The sequence below is a fragment of the Parasteatoda tepidariorum genome, chromosome 3 (genome assembly GCF_982258835.1).
Source record: "Parasteatoda tepidariorum strain Cologne lab strain chromosome 3, Ptep-v5.0, whole genome shotgun sequence".
Taxonomy (NCBI): Eukaryota; Metazoa; Arthropoda; class Arachnida; order Araneae; family Theridiidae; genus Parasteatoda; species Parasteatoda tepidariorum.
In genome coordinates, this window is record NC_141757.1 from 61,766,513 (window position 1) to 61,788,050 (window position 21,538).

General features: G+C 29.1%; 1 protein-coding gene across 2 annotated transcripts in view; it reads right to left on the bottom strand.

Moving 5' to 3' along the window:
• Positions 1-11,640: 11,640 nt before the first annotated feature.
• LOC107443749 (U7 snRNA-associated Sm-like protein LSm11) overlaps positions 11,641-21,538 on the bottom strand; it is a 33,789-nt gene continuing 23,891 nt past the window's right edge. The window contains exon 3 of one of the 2 annotated variants that reach the window (XM_016057710.4): positions 11,641-12,173. In XM_016057710.4, coding sequence (XP_015913196.3) covers positions 11,757-12,173 — 417 coding nt within the window. In that variant the 3' untranslated portion in view covers positions 11,641-11,756. Of the gene's footprint in view, positions 12,174-15,444; positions 16,015-21,538 lie in introns of those variants that run through there. The other variant, XM_016057709.5, reaches the window with a different exon arrangement.

A 21,538-nucleotide genomic window follows, 5' to 3' on the forward strand; every position in this document is an offset into this window, starting at 1 on the left:
TTCGGCTTGTTCACACATCGCCTCGTAGTCATAACATAAGCGGAGGGATACACCGGAAATTTTCTAAATTTCTTCCGGTTTAAGGACGCTTGTTATTGTTTACATTAGGCCACCCATCCATTACAGTAAATTACATTTTTTTGTTGTCTTCAATTCAATACAAATTAAAATGAAGTCAACATTGCTTATTTCATTCCAATGAAGAAATGTGATTTCAAAACATGCAGAACTCTAATAGTTATCGCATATTCCTCTTTGTAGAAAAGTATATATTTCAGTATCAATATAATTCGGAAAGCAACAATAAAAAATCATCCGAATTACTTGTCATTTTATCATTTTAGTTGATTATTTATACGTTTTTATCGTTTTCTTGGTAAGTTTTTTTAAATTTTGATTGTTTAATTTCGGCTAGAATTCTGCTCTTTTGTTTTTATGTTACATAAGCTCATTGCTTTTAAGGTATTGAAATTGATATCGAGATCTTACAATTATAAAACTTTATTGTGTGGTATGTTATCTTAAAAAAATCAAGGGATAATCTATCTATATATTATTTGAGAATAAAATTTTCAAACGAAGAACATTTCACTTCGGAATTCTCCGGATTTATGAAGCAGGTAAGTGTTATGATTTCTATAATAAAAAACTTACTCGTAAATATTTTTTTTCTAATCTGATTATAGTTTTCTACAGAAGGATTTTCTACGTCTGATTAAAAACTTTAAGACAAAAAATAAAGAAAAGATTTTTTATTGAAACTAAATTTTTTAATAAAAATGATGTAACATAATGTGTTTCTGTATACTCTTTGCATATTTTAATGTATGAATTAATATGATTCAGAAAAGAATGGAATTTGAAGTTTGAATAGACCTTTCATATTAGATCATTCAATTTAATGGAGCGATTTCGCAGGTATTAGGTTTCAACTCTAATAAGATATATATTTTTTTTTCTGCTCATTTACAGATATTTTTCCTGTGTGTTTTGGTTGTTCATTCTCTAAAATAATAATAATAAATAACTTTTAAAAAAAAACATTCCATTTTGTGTTTGCTTGTATAAAGAAGAATATCAAACATTTTTCTTTTCTTAAATTTAATAGGACACAATAAAGAAGGAACGTTACCATGCTATACTGAAGAAATCTCTAGCAACTCATGATCATGTTATTCTGCTGGCAGTTATTCGTCTCAAATAACAGCGCCCCCTATTGGCCGTTGCGTTCTCGAATACCTTTATGATTTTAATTAATTTTAAGCTGATGACAATCAAATATTATGTAAATTAATATGGGGGAAGCTGGATGCGACCATGTGATTTCCTGGTCAATAAAAATGCACCAACAAGGGAAAATTAAGCTGGATCATTGTCCTTATTTTGTATAGAGAAATAAATAAAGTAAAGGGGTACCAAACATACACAAATGTCCACTTGATAGAACAAAAAAGGCGCTATTTTTTTTTTCTTTCTTTTACAGGTTTATCTCTTCATTAGAGATTAAAACAGTTATCAACTATTGAATCTTGCTATTATTAGGGAATGCTGAACAGTTGTTTTAAGTGGTGTATCTTGGGCAGAGGTCACCAAAGTGGTCTATATAGACCCCCAGGGGTCTATTTAACAATTGCGGGGGTCAATCTGGGACAGGGGGCGAATGGGGGTCTATCCGAATCGGAAGGGTCGATTGTGGGTCAAAAAAAAAAAAAAAACAGTTCTCAATACGCAAATTACACATACCTAATTAGGAATGTAAAATTTGTGAATTTTTTTTATAATTGACTCAATATCAGTTTCTTTATAAAACATAAATTAATAAACGTATATTTATTGGGGTGAAACAAGTATTTACTTACCACCGCACAGTGGCACGAACACAGCGCAGTTTATAAGTCATATGCATATGTGCGTTTTTCCAAATATCACGTGTGACGAGCATTTGAACAAAAGCAGTTTCGGCTATCTTTGCAAACTGTGTTGAATATTTGCTTGCAGTGTCATTATTAAAACTTTTATAGTTTCGGATAATTATCGTTTCGATAAAACCATTCGTTTGGTTTAGATATCAATTTTAATTATCAATGTCCAAAAAAGAAGGTAAGCATTAATAATATGGATTAGTACAGCCCACGACAAAACTATAGCACACTTTGTATTTTTTTACGAAAATTACAAAATTGACCAATTTTGACGAAAATTAAAATTGACCAATTTTGAACCCAATATAGCGAACCTTGCAAAAAAACACCAGGCACACCCATCTCATTGATCAAGAAGCAGTAAATCTTTAGTTACTTTACTTATTATATCTACTTATGCATAATTACTTATTATTTAATAATAAGGTATTTAAATTTCAATATTAATATATTTTTCATAAAACTATTGTTACACAATGTACTATTACTTTAATAAATGTTTAAAATCATAAAATAAATGTACAAACACAGTATCTAATAGAGTTTTATTTTAATTATCAGAAAAGTACTTTTGTGGAGGTCGATGGAGATTTCGGAAAATTATATAGGGGTCGATGATCAAAAAAGTTTGGCGACCCCTGATCTAGGGTAAGGCATTGCCATAGGCGCATTATTTCGAAAAGGCGATTAACATCAACAATATTTTTTTTTACTTAAAAATTTATTAAATGTTTTTTTTTTTTTTTTGTCTTTTATTATTATTTAGAGCAGAATTAAAAATAAAAAAGCCCTTTATTCTTAATTCTGCTCAACATTTAACCTTTCCATGTGGGGTCGAAAAAAAAAGATCGAGATCTTTTGAGGGACTGTTTTTGTAATTGGGGAAGTTAGGTATGAAAGGGAAACGCTAATCTTAAAAACAAAGTAGAGGAGAGAGCAACCTCGCAAAGTTGACCTCGCAAAATAGACCACCGTAGTTAGGCACAATAGGAGGGCCACTAGAAGAGTATTCCTGCGATTTTGAACTCGAAAAGCACAGAAAATCTCCTTACATTAGTTTCAGCATTAAAAAAAGGGGGAAAGAAGAAGAATAAAAACATTCCACACACCACTTTTTAAACGACCTCCTTGTTCTGTGTGATAACAACTCGTACACGTTTCTGCATTCATTCGCTAGATACTTTTTCCTTCTTGATGCTTTCATGTTAAGCAACACAGAATTCAAATTAAATATAATTTTTAATGTTAATGAATAGATTCATGATAAATACTAAAATAAATAAGTAATAAAAAATAGCTCTTTCTTATCTGGTGTTATATTTACGACGATGTCGGCATAAATAAAATTTCAATTATAAAATTGTAATTTGGAGAATAATGATTAGTTTTTAATAATTATAATTATTACTTTCTTTAATAAATTTCCAATTAAAATAATTTTAATTTCAGAAAATTTCCTACATACATAATTCACATTTAATTTTCATCAAAATCCTTTTACAAAAAGTCCTTTAACCACATATTTAATTTAAAAAATTTCTGAAATGTAGCTTGTCATTGCTTCACAATAAATCATAGCTGTAATCGAAGGAATTTAAGTTACGCTGAAACAGGAAAAGACAAAATATAAGCATAATATAATATTATAGAAAATTACAGAGAATTTAATTTATTTTCTCTTTTCAGTGTATTATGTATTTCATTTTTTCTACAAAAAATGGAAAATAAAACACAAACTAAAAGTAAAATTTTTTGAGGAAAACAGAAAAATATTTTGTTTTTAGGTATATGCGATCATAAAATAAACAATTGAATAACTTTCATTCAAAAGGGTTATTGGCGTATAAGAGTTATACATTTTAAAGTTTACAATCTAATAAACAAGCAGGACATTATTTGTAAGACTTTATTGAAACTGTAACTCAGAGTTAAACTATAATGTTGTATAAGGAAAAAACATTAAAATAGTCACGCAAAAAATCATGGTTATATATAAAAATAAAATAATTAACTACAATAACATAATTTCAATTACAAACATATAGAATATGTACTAGTATTAAGAATGTATATCTTAGAAATATGCCATAATTCAAAGGTTTATATAGTCTGAACTCTGCATGTCGAAAGCGCTTTTTTTCACGAATTTATTTAACGATTTTTGATTTATATCACGAATTTATTTGCTTTACTAGAATTTATTTGTTTATGCAGGTTTTTCCATTGCAATTCACTTATTTCAATTTTTAACAGACTTAATTATATCCAAAATTTTAACCTTTTTAAAGAGATATCAGTTTTAGAAATTTTATCTTAAGATTTTACAGGGTAACAAAAAAATATAGGGATCATTTTTGGATGTTTTTATTTCCAAAATTTATTACATAAATTCAGCGATGCTTCTCAATATGTCGACCTCCGGCATAATAGATTTGTCTACAACGCTTCGACCATAATTTTAAAGCCCGCAAAATGATTTCCTGGGGGATTTTCTTCACCTCTTCTCTAATAGCTCTTTGAAGGCCTCTCAATGTAGAAATTCTTCGCTTATTCAGTTTGTTTTTCAGGTGTCCCCATAGGAAATAGTCGCAAGGTGCAGCATCAGGACTGTTTGGAATCCATTGTTCTGGTCTCAGGAATTGCACTTGCTGATCTGTTAGGAATTTCTGGGTGACCTTAGATGCATGCGATGGGGCAGAGTCCTGCTGAAACACAGCATCACCATTAGGGTACAATCTGCAGTAATCATCCTTAAGAAAGGGCTTTAATATCTTCTGTATGTAATACTCAGAATTTATTTTGGCCCCAGGTTTCACAAACCGAGGTTTGGTCACACCATGGGCGGATATGCCCATCTAAACCATTACGCCTTTGGGATGAGGCACCGTGGTTGATGGTGTCAAGTCTCGCCTGTTCTGTCCACGGCTAAGATATTGAACTTTAGATTTAGCATCGGTATCAGATAGATAGATCCAAGCTTCATCAGTTGTAATGAACTTTCGCCATCTGTCCTTACGGAGAAGCTTGTAGAGGGGCTATGAACGTTGCCTCCTAATCTGCACCGATCTCTCACTTAAATGATGACATTTTGGTTTTTTATGGCATTTTTTCTTCAACTTTTGTTTTAGTTGATAGCTTACAACTTGCTGACTCACGTTAAGAGCTTTAGCCATGCTTGCCAGTGTTGGTGGATCCGGTTTTGATGTCATCTTATCAAGCTTCTGCAAATCTGATTTCTTCAATTTGCTTGGTCGTCCACTTATTTTTGGTTTTGCATTATTTTGCATCTTTCCGAGCTTCGAATTCTTGATGCGACTGATATGGCTGAGTGAAATCGTAATACCTTTCTTTTTAAAATGGGTTTGTATAATCCTGTGGCTCCAGCGAAGTTCTAAAAATGCTTGTACTTGACCTATTAGCTTTTCGTCAAATTTCTTCAAAGGCATTTTTGTGATTTTATAAATTAGTATTGCAATTGAAAGTCTAATAGCAGAGCTTTAGATCAGTATTCTATATATGTAAAAAGGTTTTAAAACTTTAGTGGTAGATAACCACAAAAGTGATCCCTATACTTTTTTGTTACCCTGTATACTATAGCATATTTCTAATAGGTTTAACGAATTACATGTCATTTATTTGAATTCAAATTTATTTTAATGACTTAGTATTTACTAAAAAGATGTATTTAAAAAAAAAGTTGTTACTAAAAAAAAATGAATTTGAATATGGATTTGAATGATTGTTTTGAATTCTCAGAATTTTGTGCATTTGTAATGTACCTAAGTTAATAGAGAGCGAAGTGAGCTTGGTTTGCGAAGCAAACCATATAAGATTGCGTAGCAATTTTCGGGGGTTGGCGAGCGTTAGCGAGCAGGGGGCTCAGCCAACTAGTATTACGTAACATACATTACGTTCAGCAAATAGTTGCCAACAACCAAGAAATGTTTTTCTTTCCATTTATTAATCGATAGATTTTGAGTTTAAAACCACTTGTACAAGTTCGATTTTTTTTCCTTCTATCCATTGAATGGTTAGAATTGTGAGTTCTTGGCATATTTTTATTTTTTTTGTATTTTAAGTTACAGAAGTACGATTCATTCACAATTTTTATTATATTTTAATGCTTTAAGTGTAAGTTTCAATAATCCTCGTACTTACAAATAAAAAAAAAAAGAATTTTTTAATTTTTAAAGACATGTTTGTTTTGTATTTTTAAACTACATTTATTTAATATCTATCAAACTTTCTTCCAGTTATGGAACATGCTTCCATAGCACCTCGGGAGCAAAATTTTGCAATCTTTCTCCTATATCATTTTAGATTGCTATTCTTTAAAAAAAAAAAAGATAAATATTATATAGATATACAGTCAGAGCACGATTTAACGAATTCATCGGGACCGGAATTTTTATTCGTTAAATCGGGGTTATTCGTAAAATCGGGGTTAAAAAAATTTGTACATATGTATTATTAAAAATTACTAGTTATAAACGACTATCTAAGATAAGAAAGGAATTTCCTGTTTGACTCATAGTCCACGTGACAAACCCCCGGGAAATGACCTTGCAAGTGTAATATGTCTTATTGACTCTGCCCACCTTTAGCCCTGCTGCCCACCTATCCACGACGAATTTTGTTTTTCCCTGTTGCGGGCGTTTCTTTTGTTTGAGACGAATATGCACTTTTTCTACTTTATTCCTCCCAGGAAAGACTTTTTATCCTTTAGAATCTGCCAATTACAAAAAAAATGCAATATTTTTCTGATCAAAATTAATGAAAAATATTTTTTCCGGATGCTGAAATAATTCGTTAATTCGAGGTTAATTATTCGTTAATTAGGGGTTTTTGACTCTGTTTTTGCTGGGGTTGAAAAAAATTCGTTAAATCGCGAAATTCGTTAAATCGGGGTCCGACTGTATATCATAATACTTGAAAAAAAAATTATACTGTTTTTAAAAGGATTCATAAAGTGTCCTTTATTTATCTATTATATTTATTTCTTATAATCCAAGTAAAATGGTGACAAAATAATATTAAGGCTATAAAATGTAGTTTATAACCAACCATTACAATAGTTTAGAAAACACGGAAAAAAATGTATCAATGAAGTGACTATCACAATAATTTTTTTTTCCATTAAATAATTATCTTTATTTTAAGAAGAAGAAAAAAACAATAAGGATCTTGTGTATTGAAAAATTATAGCTTGTTTAATTAAGAAGCATTCGCATTCTTATAATGTGTTTTAATAAAGACACAAAAAGCCCTCTTTTCCTCAAATATTACAATGATTTATATTTCTCTTTTTCCTTAAAACATCTTTAAAATTAACTAATTTTGAACTGTTTTAAAAAAAAAAACTGCTATGCAGGTTGGTCTTAATTCATATAGTTTGGATTCCTGAGAAATCAAATTTTAAGAAAGTTGGATATTTAAAATTTGATTTCTCAGAAACTATAAGATCAACTTTGCTAAAATATTGCATTTTTCTATGTTAAATTACCTTATTTTAAAACAATGTAAAAAATTTATACCTTACAATTCAAAATTTTTAACGACTATTATTAAATAAAAGAATAAATATTTGCTAAAAGTTCTTCTTTTTTTTAAAAAAAAAATTTATACAATTATAAACGATATTTATAATTATGGGGAATTTTTTCTCTCCATTGACTTGGAAAAGTTCTCGAGTTACTTCTCAGATTGCGGCTATCTCCTACATTTTGGGGATCAGAAATCCAAATCCGTCGAAAAAAATTTCATATTTATTCGAAGAAAGTATATTTTATCGTCAGATTTCTTAACTTAAAATATCGCCCCTACACTTATTAATTAGCATATTTGAAGTCACCCCTTTGAACCATTGAGATGAGAAGAACGTTAAGATCTGATCAAAAGTTATCAGGATAGAATTATTGTTTTACGCACTGAATGTCTAAAAATGTATAATTCAAATGTTTTTTTTCCTGCTTTATCTCAAATTTGTTCCATTGTGATACGAAGAGAATTTTTCATAATTCGACTTTTTTTTAAAAATAGACCAGAATGTATCCTGGTCTATTTCTTTACTATTTGCCTTTTCTTTTTTTTTTCACTTTTAGCAAATTAATTATTTCTAGAAACTAAAACTTCCTCTAATTTATTTCTCATTAAAGAATGTATTTTTGTCGCTATTTAGCCTAGAGTTTTGTATGTAATTATGTGTACATTTTTTCTTATTATCTGTTTGTAAAAATTATATTAAGAGCATCGATTTTTTATTGAACTGTAAATAAACTAATCAAGATACATTATTTGATTGCAGCGATTTTATTTGTAATTGTCATAACAAATCGTAATAATTTACAGTGATCTTTATGAATTTATTACAGCGCGAGATGATTTTATTGTTTTGATGTTTGCAAAACATGATTATTTTTAAAAAATCAATTTCCTTCAGCTTTAATTTAGAAAATATTGGGTAATCATCCGGTATGCTATAGTCCATTTTCAACCCAGAGACATTTGTTGTGTGTGCGCATTTTTGTTACCAAATTGTATTTGTAAAACTTTAAAATATAATTGTGCTGAATTTAATGAATTGTTAGAATTTTTACTGACAATTGAAAAAACGCAATAGACTCTTCTATAAATATTATAAAACAAACCTTTTTATTTCTAACCAATGATGATTTCGAATGCACGTGAATGCCTTGCAATTTTAAAGAAATAATTTTATTGTTATAGTTAATTTTTATTTATTTATTTAAATGCAATGCAATATTTCTAAAAGGGTAAAATACTTCAAACAATGCTTTTACTTCGTATTGTATAAAATAAAGAGAATAGTCGGACCTCTATTTAACAAAGTCGATAAATCCCGATAAAATGTTCGTTGCATGGGAAATTCGTTAAACAGAAAATAACCATTTGAAATACTTAAACAACACACAACAGGTTTTTAATTCATAAGCAGTAGATATATTTAAAATAGTAATCAATATACCTTTATCTTGTAAAATTATTATCTATCACATGAAGGTTCGGTGATTTCTTCATCATATCTTGTCTTCATGTTCTTCGTCTTACTCAAAATTTATTGATGAATTGTTTTTATTTTTTACACTGTCCAAAATATCCGATTAAGTTAATGTTTCTGTGGTTGCAGTTTCAGAATCAATAAAAAGAAAATCATTAATCAGTACATAATTGTTAATTTCGTGATTCTCTCTTAGCTGTAACCACATTTTTAAAGTTCTTTTAAAGGAATCTCGTCCTCGGCACTGACTAAGAATCCAGCTTTAGCAAAACTGTTACGAAATAGTACATAGCAATATATACGATCTGTAACAATATAGTTCTATGGATTAGAAATTTCTGTTATGCTTTCTCGCAAATTGATTTTTGGCATGGATTTTACAGCTTTCTCTAATAGTAAAATGGCTGCGAAAATCAGTTCAAGGTCATTTCCCCCATAAAATGCGTTAACAAGTTTGAAATATTCTGAAATATTTTGGGAAATAGGGAAAGTAGATCTCAAAGAAAAGTTCGTTAAATAGAAAACTTACTTAGCTATCTGGTTTTATGAAAAAATTTCCAAAATGTTCTTGGTTCCTAGAAAAAAAGACGCAAAAGGGAAGTTCGTTAAATAGAAGTCCGACTGTATAAATATTTTAGGAAGGGCGCCAGTACGAGACTTTTCATATAAACGCCTCTGGTTGTTTTACAATATTAATCGTAATGGCCCAATTCAAATTACAGGAAAATCCATCAATGGGGTTATTTAGTAATGGACATTTCACAATCAGGGGTGATTGTGAGCCCAAGTCAAAATTCCGGAAAATTTCTTGAGTTAAAAAAAAAAAAAAAACAGTTTAAATTGAAAAAAATTTAAACAAGGTTTTTTTCCTCTATTTCTTTGTTTACTTAAAATATATTTAAAATTTTACACATACCTATACCATTTACACATAGCTATGATGACCTGGAGAAGTAATTAAAATTTACAAATATGTCTTTCGTTCTTGAGTTTATGATTATAACAACTATTTACTGATAAAAAATGAATATTAATCATGAATATAAGCTTATAAAGGATCTCTCTGGCTCTCCCTTACAACAAATAAAATAAACTGTGTTTTTAAGTTCCACCTTTGAAAATTTGATTTCCGGAAACTTCTGTGATAAATGATATTTTGAAACGTCTGGACCTTCGATCTCCGGAAACTTCCAGATCACTGTTAGCGAAAATTCCGGAAATCCGGATTTTTTCCGGAGCACAATCACCCCTGCACAATAAAAAATAAAATTATTTTAAAATTCTTACGTTTTTCTTTCTCCTAAATTTGAGGGGTCTGAACTGGATCCAAGATTTTTCATGACTTAAAGCTAGATTTCTTCAAATTTGCTAAACCCCGTTGCAAATTAATAAATGACCATTGTGTTATAGGATTTAAATAATCATCTACAACTGCTTATAGTTCTGTTTTATTTCGTTATCAAATTATACAAATATGCTTTTAAAACAATATAAAAGCTTTTAAAAGTTAAACACATCAGGCTGAAATTTAATTCGAGTTATCTTTTAGGATTGGTAGCGCTTAGCGCTCCCGTGCCACAGGTCCTGGGTTCGATCCTCGGACCGGGTCAGGTTGACCCAGCCTTTCATCCCTTCAGTGGGTCGATAAATGAGTACCAAGCATGCTTGAGAACTAAAGAGGGTTACGCGTTCGGCTGACCACCTGACCAGAACATCTGCTCCTGCACCCCAGAGCCCGAGGTAAAGAAAACTGAGATGGGCTATTGCGGCACTGAGTTTAGTTTTTTTTTTATCTTTTACGATAAATATCATAGAATTATTAAAAATAGAAAAAAAGTTATAGTTTCGTAGCTTTATAGAATCCTAGACTTGGCGACATATTTCGATAAATAAGAATATTCGTTCTTGAAAAAGAAACAACATTGACAAATATGACGCTACAAGATCATTGAATTTGATTAGCTCACTGAAAAAGGCACGTCTTATGCTGACATGTTCTTAACAAATCAAATGCGAGATGAAGAATTTTTACTTTTGTTTCGCTGTAGAAAAAATCGTTTGCCACAAATATTTATTATTCTTTCACCAGTTTCTTTAAATGCGAACAGAAAAAAGTATATTGGTTAAGATTTTTATTCTTGTTATTATTATTAAATAAGAAAGAAAGCAAGCAAACAGGAGGCCGTGTAACTTCGTTTATTGATACGCTGGGAGCTTGGTATCTATTAGGCGTGGACTTAGATGCAAACAGGTTCTCTCCTTAGAATTTATGTTTTTCTTTTTTCTTCCAATTTGCAAGAGCTTAGGAAAAGAACTCGCTACAAAATTATTGCAATACTGTGCAGCGAGGCAGCATCACGAAAGAAATAGATGGGTATCAAACTATTTCAATTTAACAATTGCTGCTACAATGAGTACTTAAAAATGTCAATTATTCTACAAAAAAGGTAGCTCAAAAAGATCTTATATTATAAGATTAATTTTTTCGCTAGGTCGAAATCCCTTTTTTAGTAAGTTCACTGCATCAGATAAAAATTAAGCTTCAAGTAATGATAGAAATAATATGCATCCGGATAATAAGCATGAATAACTTTAATACATACCACCACCAAGACAGAAATTAAAGAGTGGCACTGATAGATACAATGAATTAGGGACTAATTATCAAACAAATAAATAAATAAAAGATGACGTGAAATATTATGATGGAAACTTGTTTTATTTGAGGCTTAGTTATAGGATGAAATGATGTACACTTCAGTTTGATTTTTCATGTAAACCAACTTTAGAAAAAAATTAAAACTCAACATGGAAAATTATTCTGGCCCATCTTCCTGTTCTAAAATTGCAGCCATCACAATACTGTCACCACGTACAAATAACTGTTTCACGTGTCTCTTGTGAGGAGCAGATCCCTTTTTCTTTTTTATTCGCTTCTTTTTCTTTTCCTTAGCACCTGCAGCAGCACCTTCAGCAACTTTCTCAACTGTTGTAGGAGGTTGATTTTCTTGTGTTTCAACAGATGCCGGATTCTTTTTTTCTTTAGGAGTTTTCTGCGGCAATTCTGAAAAGTTTTCTGCAGACCTTAAATCCTCAAAACAGGGAGTTTTGTGTTTCTTACGTTTGAGATACACTTCATCGACATCACACATAACCAAATTCCAGTGTTTATCGAAAGCCACCACGTAGCCAGTGCATATACCTCGTACTTCTTTGAAGTTCCTAGTCCACACCTTTTTTAAAGAAAAGAAAAACGAATGTAAAAAATATGGAAGAATAGTACAAAAAAATGTGAACCCTACAAAATGTTTATAAACAGAAGATTTAAGACATACACATTTCCATTCATTTAAGAATTAGTTCTACAGGGAAGAAACATTCTTTCTAAACATCTTTCTGTGAAGGTCTTAGCTTCTCTTTTTTCTACTTCCTCTTATTCCATTTTCTGCTTTCTCAAATATATACTGTATATATATGGCATATAATTATATTTATTTAGTTATGGTGAATAATTTATATATCTTGTTATTCAATTATAACTTATTGACTGACGTACAGTAATCGATTACAAATAATCATAATTTTTCATACATCACAGTTGGGCAAAAATCTAATCGATTACAGTAATTAATTACCTGTAATCATGACTACAAGATTACAATTGTGATTCCAATAATCTATTACTTGTAATCGTGATTACAACTATTTATAATTTTTAATACATCTGTAAACAGGATTACAATTCACTAAACCTTGATTACAATTCCAAATTACAACAAAAACGATTACAGGTAATTATGGTTACAAGCAATTAAAATATATGATCGCATATAATCGTGATTGCTTCTTGTAATCAAACAATACGATTACAAGAAATTACGATTGTATTCTTATATGCAAATATATTATGTAAGAATGTATGGGGATACACATTTTTATCAACATTACCTAAAATTCGATCTTTTAGGAACTAGACCAATTTGGCCAAAATTTTAATATCTAACAATTCAAAAGTTTTTTTTACCATTTTTAAACCAATAAATATTTACAGAAAGTTATATTTTGCATGGAATTATTTTTGGATAAACAAATTTTATAAAAGCGGCAAATTTTTTTCAATTCGCTTAAAAAGTTCGAGATTTAGCGAAATACGCAGAAAGTAAAATTAACATTATGGGTTTCAAACTTTGGAGGGCTCTGGTGACTAAACTATTGTGACTACCTACTATATTTTGAGGTCCAAAATCCGAATATATCGAAAAAATTGTATTTTTAATCAGAGGCATACACATATTGTACAGTGTGGAAGTAAATAACAATAAAATTTAAAAAAAAAAAAAAAAACAGACCACCCTCAATAACTTTTGATTTTATGATTGGATCTTCACGTTCTAGAACTCAATCTTAATGGCTCCAGGGGGTGGACTTCCAATATGCAAATTGGTGTAGAGGATATTTATTTTAAGTTACGAAATCGGGCACAAAAGCGTACTTTCTCTGAATAAACGAAATTTTCTCTGAAAAGTTTTTTCATCTGATTTAGTTTTTTGACCCCCAAAATATAGGGGCTAGCCGCAATCTGGGAAATAAGGTCTCCATACTTAGATCAGGAGATTTAATTTTAGCGTATTTCGCCATTTCTCGAGAACTTCGTTTGCAAATTGAAATTTTTTTACGCAGTTATAAAATTCATTTATCCATGCAAAAAATATTAGTAATTATTTTAATAAATAGTCGAAAAAACTGAATTTTGAGGCATACAAATTTTTACATCATTTTTAGGAAGATAACTTACAAGGCAATTGAGCAAAATAGGTCGATTTAAATATCTGATTTTCTTGAACTTTTCAACCAATTTTGCTCACATATTCTATTTTGCCATGTAAAATTATATTCTTAAAATTGTAAACCTTACAGTACAAAATTTTTTCGACCCTTATCAAATAAAATAATATTTCTCAGAAGTTATTTTTTGCATGAAATAACTTCATGAATAACTCTGGACGATATATTAATTTTATAATTGTCTGCACAAATTTTTCAATTTATTTAAAGTTCTCGACATATAGCGAAATACACAAGTATTAAAAGGTCTAAACGTTGGAGCGCTCTCCTCACCCAACTATAGGGTTCATATTTCCTAGATAGCGACTACCCCTATAATTTGAGGGCCAGGAATCTGAATCCGCCGAAAAAAGGTATGCTTATTCAAAGAAAGTACATTTTTGTAACAAGTTCTCGGATATACATCTTACATACACAAGTATTTGCATAAAATGCATATGTTCATTGTGTACAAATATACATGTCTAAATAGTTTGCCCATACAGACATAATTATTCGATATATACACACGTACATATATTTTATACATACAATAAAAGTATATGTACATGTGTGTAAATAAAATATCTGAACATATGCATTAGATAAATACATTTGTACATACGCTGCATGTAAACATGTACAAAATGTATCATTATACGAAACATTATACTATCTTCTGTAAAATAAAATCATACATTGGTATAAAAGTCTTGTAATCATATTTAGATTAATTGTAATTATGATGACATGTTATCGTTAATTTGTATTACTTGTAATCACGATTACAATTAACTGATTACAGTAATCGAAAAATTTAATCGACTACATTTTTGCCATACCCTGATGCAATCAAAAATTAGAATTTCTCATAATGGTGAGAACAAGCAATCGATTACGTAGCAGTAATCAATTACAGTTGTAATAGATTACTGAATTGCTGCCCAAATCTAATATGTGCATATGATTAATCAAAATATGTCAGTCAATAAGTTATAACCGAATAACAAGATACATAAATTATACACCATAACTAACAAGCAGTTCAAAATTTAAAACATCAGGGCATCAATTAAACATGATACATAACAGTAGTATAACGCATAGTAAGAAAAGCAAGTGATGTTTGAGCGAGTGGTATATTCACCTTCCATTCTAATTAACATTCAGTTGAAGACAACAATACACATTAGAATGTTCTCCGAAATTAAAGGCCCAAATAACTGTTTTATGATAACTCTCTCCCCTGCATACAATCTGAAAGGCTACAAATATTAAAACAGAAATATAGCAGAAATTTGAACTAATCATAATTTAACCAGAAGCGGCTGCAAATGCATTTGATGTTGTTAGTCCAAGGACCGTTACAAGTTTAGGCATCTTGAGGTGGCCGGTCCCTAATGATTAGACAGGAAGAAAAATCTAATCTGAAAATGATACCTTGAAACAATTTTAATGATTTTAGAATTATCTAATAGCTTCACAAAAAAAATCCTATTTTTACTAAGCATAACTTAAAAACTATTTGCATTTTTCAAATAGAATTGCAAAATTTAAAACACTTGTAGCTTTCGAGGACAACTGAATTTAAAAAAATATTTATACAAATAGAATAAAGATAGAAGTAAAAGTTTGCCACAGGAGGAAAAAGCCAATAGGTATAGAAAAAAAGAAAAACAATTGAAACAGGAACAAATGTTTATTACTTTACATGACTTGATGAAAGACAAATATAAAAAAAAAAAAAGAAAATATACAGTAATTCAAAAGAAAATGAAGACATCAGATTAAGCTCATATGAATATTTTAATCCTCTTCTCCCTCCTCCACTTCATCTTCTTCTTCTGACTCATCCATTATTGCAGCCATAACAATATTATCACCCCTTACAAATAGTTTTTGGATATGACGCTTTTGTGGGGCAGGACGTTTTTTACTTTTGCTGCGCCTCTTCTTTTTCTTTTTTCCCTCTGCACCTGCAGCAGTACTCTCAGTACCAGATTCAACAGGTTCAGAAGGTGGAGGATTACTTTCTCCGGCTTTTGGGTCTTTTTTCTTTTTTGGAACTTTTTTTGGCAGTTCAGAAAAGTCCTGTGCAGCTGTCAAATTCTCCAAAAATGGAGTTTTTGATTTGCGAGGTTTCAAATAAATTTCATCGACGTCATTCATCAGCAGGTTCCAGTGCTTGTCAAAGGCTATTACATAGCCTGTGCATATGCCTCGAACTTCTTTGAAGTTTCTTGTCCACACCTTTTTAAAGAGAAAAATTAATGTAAAAGAAACGTATTACAAAAGATGTGAACCCTAAAAATAGTGAAACAATATTCAAAAACTAGGTTTCATCATTTATTTAGAAGAAAGAGAAAATAATAATAGAGGACAATGCATTCTTCACACAACTGCAATCCAATAAAAACCAATTCATCTTTTAGACCAAAATATAGTTGTTGCTAAGCAAGTCAGCAATGTTAAAAGCCTTAGTTCCATATATATCCAAATACATATGTATTATCAAAACTGGCATGAACTCCAGACATTATAATCAATTACAAATATTAAAATTTAGAGCAAAAATAGAAAAAAAAAAAAGGATTTTCTTAAAACATTGGAATAGTTAAAAACTGGAGATATTTGAAGAGTTAAATACCAGAGATTTTTAATTTATTTAATTAAAAGAAAATGCATTGCAACATTCTATTTTGCAAACTACTCTATATTATATACTATTATCTATCAAAAACTACACTTTTAAGTTTAAAAAATTCATAGTGTTTTATATATATATATATATATATATATATATATATATATATATATATATATATATATATATATATATATATATATAAACTTTTAAAAGCGAACTGGATGTATATTTTTATTATTTATAGCTTAATAATTTTTAAAATTATTAATAAAAATATTATAGATAATTTTAACACCAATTATGGAATTATGTTTCAATTTTTTTTTTCCTGCTCTCCACACACTGTGCACATAACAGCTTAGAAATAAATTCTGAGATGAAAAGAATTAAAATTAGCTAGAAACAGAATTATTGAATAGACTAAGAAATGAATAAGTAATATCCATTAATCCTATAAATGATAGCTCATCATTAAGCCTATAATTCTTAGATAAATTATTCATAATGTATAACTGTAATGTGACTTATTAAAATTATTGATATGAAAGGTTGATTGCAGACTCGTAAGTTATTACTTTTAAGGTCGAAAATCTTAATTCAATTTTATAGAATTAAGGGAGTATGTAGATTCTCAAAATTTTTCTGCACATTTTAATATTCAAAGACCTCAAAATCAATATAACTCAGGGTTTATATTTAAAAAGAAGAAATTTTTCATTGCCTTTTCAAGGTTCTCCAGGTAGATTTCTGTAAAATTTCAGGATATGCTTTAAAATATGAAAAAATTATTATTTAATAAAAATGTAAATAAAATCGCTGATATAAGAAAGCATTAATAAATGATTGTTTAAAAACAATTAGGTGATTGAGAGTACGCCAACTCCAATTCGAAATGATAAATTGCCAGAACTATATACCTGGCTGAAAGAGAGGAGAAACAAAGAAACTTTACTGGGCAACATTGAGAAAGAAGAAAATACCATGGTCATCCCATTCCCAGGGTTGCCACAGAAAGAAATGAACAAAATAGTTACCTAAATAGGAACAAGAAACTTTCAATAATATGACTATAATTTTATTGAATGACTTAATTGTCATCTACCAGGATTCATTTAGTCAAGTTGGAGGCGAATATGATAATTTTTATATAAACGTTAGTGTTTTAGCACTAAATATTTATGTAAAAAAAAGTTAGAAAATCTGCAGAAAATTAAATACTTTTAATTATAATTCAGAAAAATAATGCCGATTAAAAAAACATACTTTTTAAAGAAAAATTTTCCTTCCTTTTATCAATCACTGAAAAGTGTGATTAATCACATTCGAAATGCACGTATCGTAATATTGTATTAAAAAATTGGTTTTTTTAAAATCACGCAGAATTTCGTAGCAGTAACGGTTGAAAGGGCTACTGAGAAGCAAAATAGACTTATGATGGAATCTGTGCGAATTAAGTCAATTAAAAAGTGATGACTCAAATTTGCAATTCAAAATTTTCAACATTTTTTTTTTTAATTGCCGCAGATTGTCAACCCAATTTATGCTTCTTTAAAAATAAAATTAAAAAAAAAAAAAAAAAACACAGCTGGAGTACAGAAAAGTCCTCCAATACTTTTCCCAAAAATAGTTTTTTCTTTTTTTTTTTTTAAAGCCTTTTCAGACAAAAAAAAGTTGCCATAGTCACCTCCGGTCGAAAATAGTTGCAAATAGTCACATTTGAGCCAACCCTACATTCCCAGTTTTCACGATACTCCCGGTGAGTACGAAGGGATCAGATTGGGTAAAAAACGGATATTTTGATTTTTTTTAATTATTATTATTACTGTTCATATACGAATTTTAGCTCTTTGGCTTTCCAAAACTCTTAATTTTTTTCCTTCTATATTTCAAAAATGAATAATTTTTTCATATGCTGACCAATGAAACTGGAAATAAACTCACAAAAACTAAACTAAAATATTTTTTTATTTTTAGAGTATTCTATTTAAACTTAGTTTATATGAATAAAAGACGTTAAGACAAATAAAATTTATTATCATAAATTAATTTTCAGATATTCTTTTCATCAAATAATTTTCTTGCATTTCCACCCGAAGAATGTTAATTTTGAGAAAATCCATTTCGCACAATACAAAAAAACTTATTCTATAACTGTTTTAAATTTTGTAAGTACATTTTGTATAATGTTATTGATGTTATAAACTAAAAGCTTAAATCTAAATGTGAATTTGTTATTTCCAGGCATGAAAGTGGATAAAAATAAAAAAAAAGCTGAACTTTTACAATACAGTCCTGGAGGTTGAGGGTTCTATTTTGTACTGTGATATCAAGAAGATGCATAAAATCATAACTTCTAACTCTTCCGGAAGATTTAATATTCAAAGTGGCAGCACTTAGACATTAGAACTTAAATTTTTCTTAAACAAATGTTGTTAAACTTCCTTTTACCACCACTACATAAAAAAAAATTAAGCAATATATGAGGCTTAATAATCATTTTAAATTAATTTTTGCTGGTAATATGTACACTTACAACAGAAATTAAATTGTTATTGTACTACCCCTAAAAAAATTCTTCAAAAAACAGCAGTTATGTAAAACAAAATCGGACACATTTACAATAAATGACTAAAACAACAAACAAATTACTCACTAGTTAATTATTCTTAATAAAATCGTAATAAATGTTTCATGAACATGATATACAAAATAGAATTTCTTATATTGATTACAAACAACATTTAAGCTGCAGAAATATTTCAAGATTAAATTTTTATTTGCTTCTTTCTTGCAACTTCTTCTTTCTTTTAAGATTCACCCTGCTTTTATTTTATTTTCATATATTTCTTTTTGATCTTCTAATTAGCTGGATATGCCTTCATTCACTTCATTCCTTTCCTCTTCAAGTCTAAACTTTTTTCATATTCTAAATATGATGCTTTCATATTGTGATATAGATTTCTTCCAACAGGAAAAAGTTTCCACTTTCATGTTACTTGAACCTTTATCAAGTATTTCACCCATCATGCTAAAAGAATTTTCCACTCGAGGGGCATGAAAACAACTCAGTAATGCCTTCATCGTTTTTGATAGGGCATCATACTTCAATTTGCAGAAACTTGCCCACCAAACATAGATTCTTAAAACATTTTTAAAAGCATCTTCATAAGATGGCAAACATTTACGTACTTGAAATAAATGAACATCCAACGCATATCGAATTTCCTCTTTGACTGATACACAGTTTTTACAAGTTTAGGTGATCCTATGGTGAATGCTTTGATCCGCATTCTATGCACAAAAAAAAATATTTCCTCAGATATTTTTTAAGATTAAAATATAAATAAAAAGTAATCCTGTGTTAAAATAAGTTTCAAATGTGTGATGTATGTGAGTACATATTTTGAATTCTGATGTCAGAAGAAACATTTTTCTGACTTTTGCACCAATTTATTCCCAATACGTTAAGTCAATTCTTAAAATTAAACTTAATTATAAATATTAGCTTTTTTAAAGTAAAGCACTTATAACTGCCCCCTCTTTTGAAAAAAAAAAATACCAACATGAAAAACTCAGAAAAGCCCAATTAAACCCACCAGGGTTGGGTTTTTCGGGAAAAATCCGGGTTTTTTGCAACCTTGGGGCTAGGTCACTACTTTGGAGACTCAAGCTCCGGATTTCAGTCAGTACTGACACGGCAACACAAAATCAAATTCTAGCTCCAAAAATAAATTTTTTCGCACATAAAATAGCATTCTGTTTTGAAACTAATTTAAATACATTTATTGTTATTTACTTTTTTCTTTGAGTTAGTTTTTTTCTTATCTGATAGCAAAAATTTAACAGCAGTAGTCAAATTTCACGTTCAAGAATTATTATAGAATACAAAATGAGAAAACATAATTTTCCATGTTTTACTGCAGAAATTATAAAGTTGAAATCAGATGAATTATAAAATGTATTATAAGAATTTATGTGTATGAGTTATGTGTATGTTATAAGAATTTATGCTTAAAATTATGTTTCGATGTTTAAAAACTTTTATTAGAGTTTTCCCATTGAAATCGACTGTCTCATAAATTTAAACAGAAAAGAAAAATGAACTTAAAAAATAAAAGTAATTAATGCTTAAAAATTCTTCCATTATTCATATCATTAATTAAAATATTTTTTAGATATTTCTGAGTAGCTCAAAGAATATTTTTTTTTAGTAATTTGCATTTAAGGTTTTTGTTTCGTAGTAATAATTTTTTTTTTTTTTTTAAATTTTCTATCCTATACGTATATCATATGTATGAAAATATATTAAAATTAAACATCCCAATTAATAAACTATTGCTATCAAACAATATGTAACTATAGAAGTGCCTTTATAAACTCAAATTATTACACGATGACGCCAACCATTGAAAAAATGTTATTTTAAATACTATAAGGATTAAAAAGAAAACGTATGAATACTATATTTTTTAACAGATATAATTTGTTAGCAGTGTAAAGTTTGACAGCTATTATCAGAAAAGTGACGAACGTTCAATTCATTTCTTCTTTGCTGTTTATACTTATTTAGAGAAAGTACAAACAGCAAAGTTTTTATATCTGTAAGTTATGATTTTCGAGATCAGTGTGTGGTATGGTGTCATGAGGTAGGTAATCATAGCTTTAACTTTGAGTAAAGATCGAACCAGTCCTTTTCTATCTCCTCTTTAGCCCTGTACAACGCCACCCATTTTCTCCTGAATATCATTCGGGCAGCATGGGTAACAATTTGACTAATTCAAAATATATATATATACATTTTAACATTGTCAGAAATTTTAAAAACTGGGTGAAAGAAGCGGATTTCCGCTTTTCTGCGGAAGTCTTCCATTACTGAATTTTTAACATTCTTCCGCTTTAGTTCATAATATTTAGAAATTTTACTTCAAAAATTTATATTAAACAATATATTTAGTTCTATTTCACTGTCTTTCATAATTTTTTTTTTTTTTTTAAAAGAATTTAGCTCAAAACACGAGTAATTATATTGAGAAAAAAAATTCTTTTGAAATTTATGCATTTCTACCTGTTGTTAACATGACATGAATAATTTGTAGCTCTTAAGCTAAACTTTGCCCTTATTTTGAA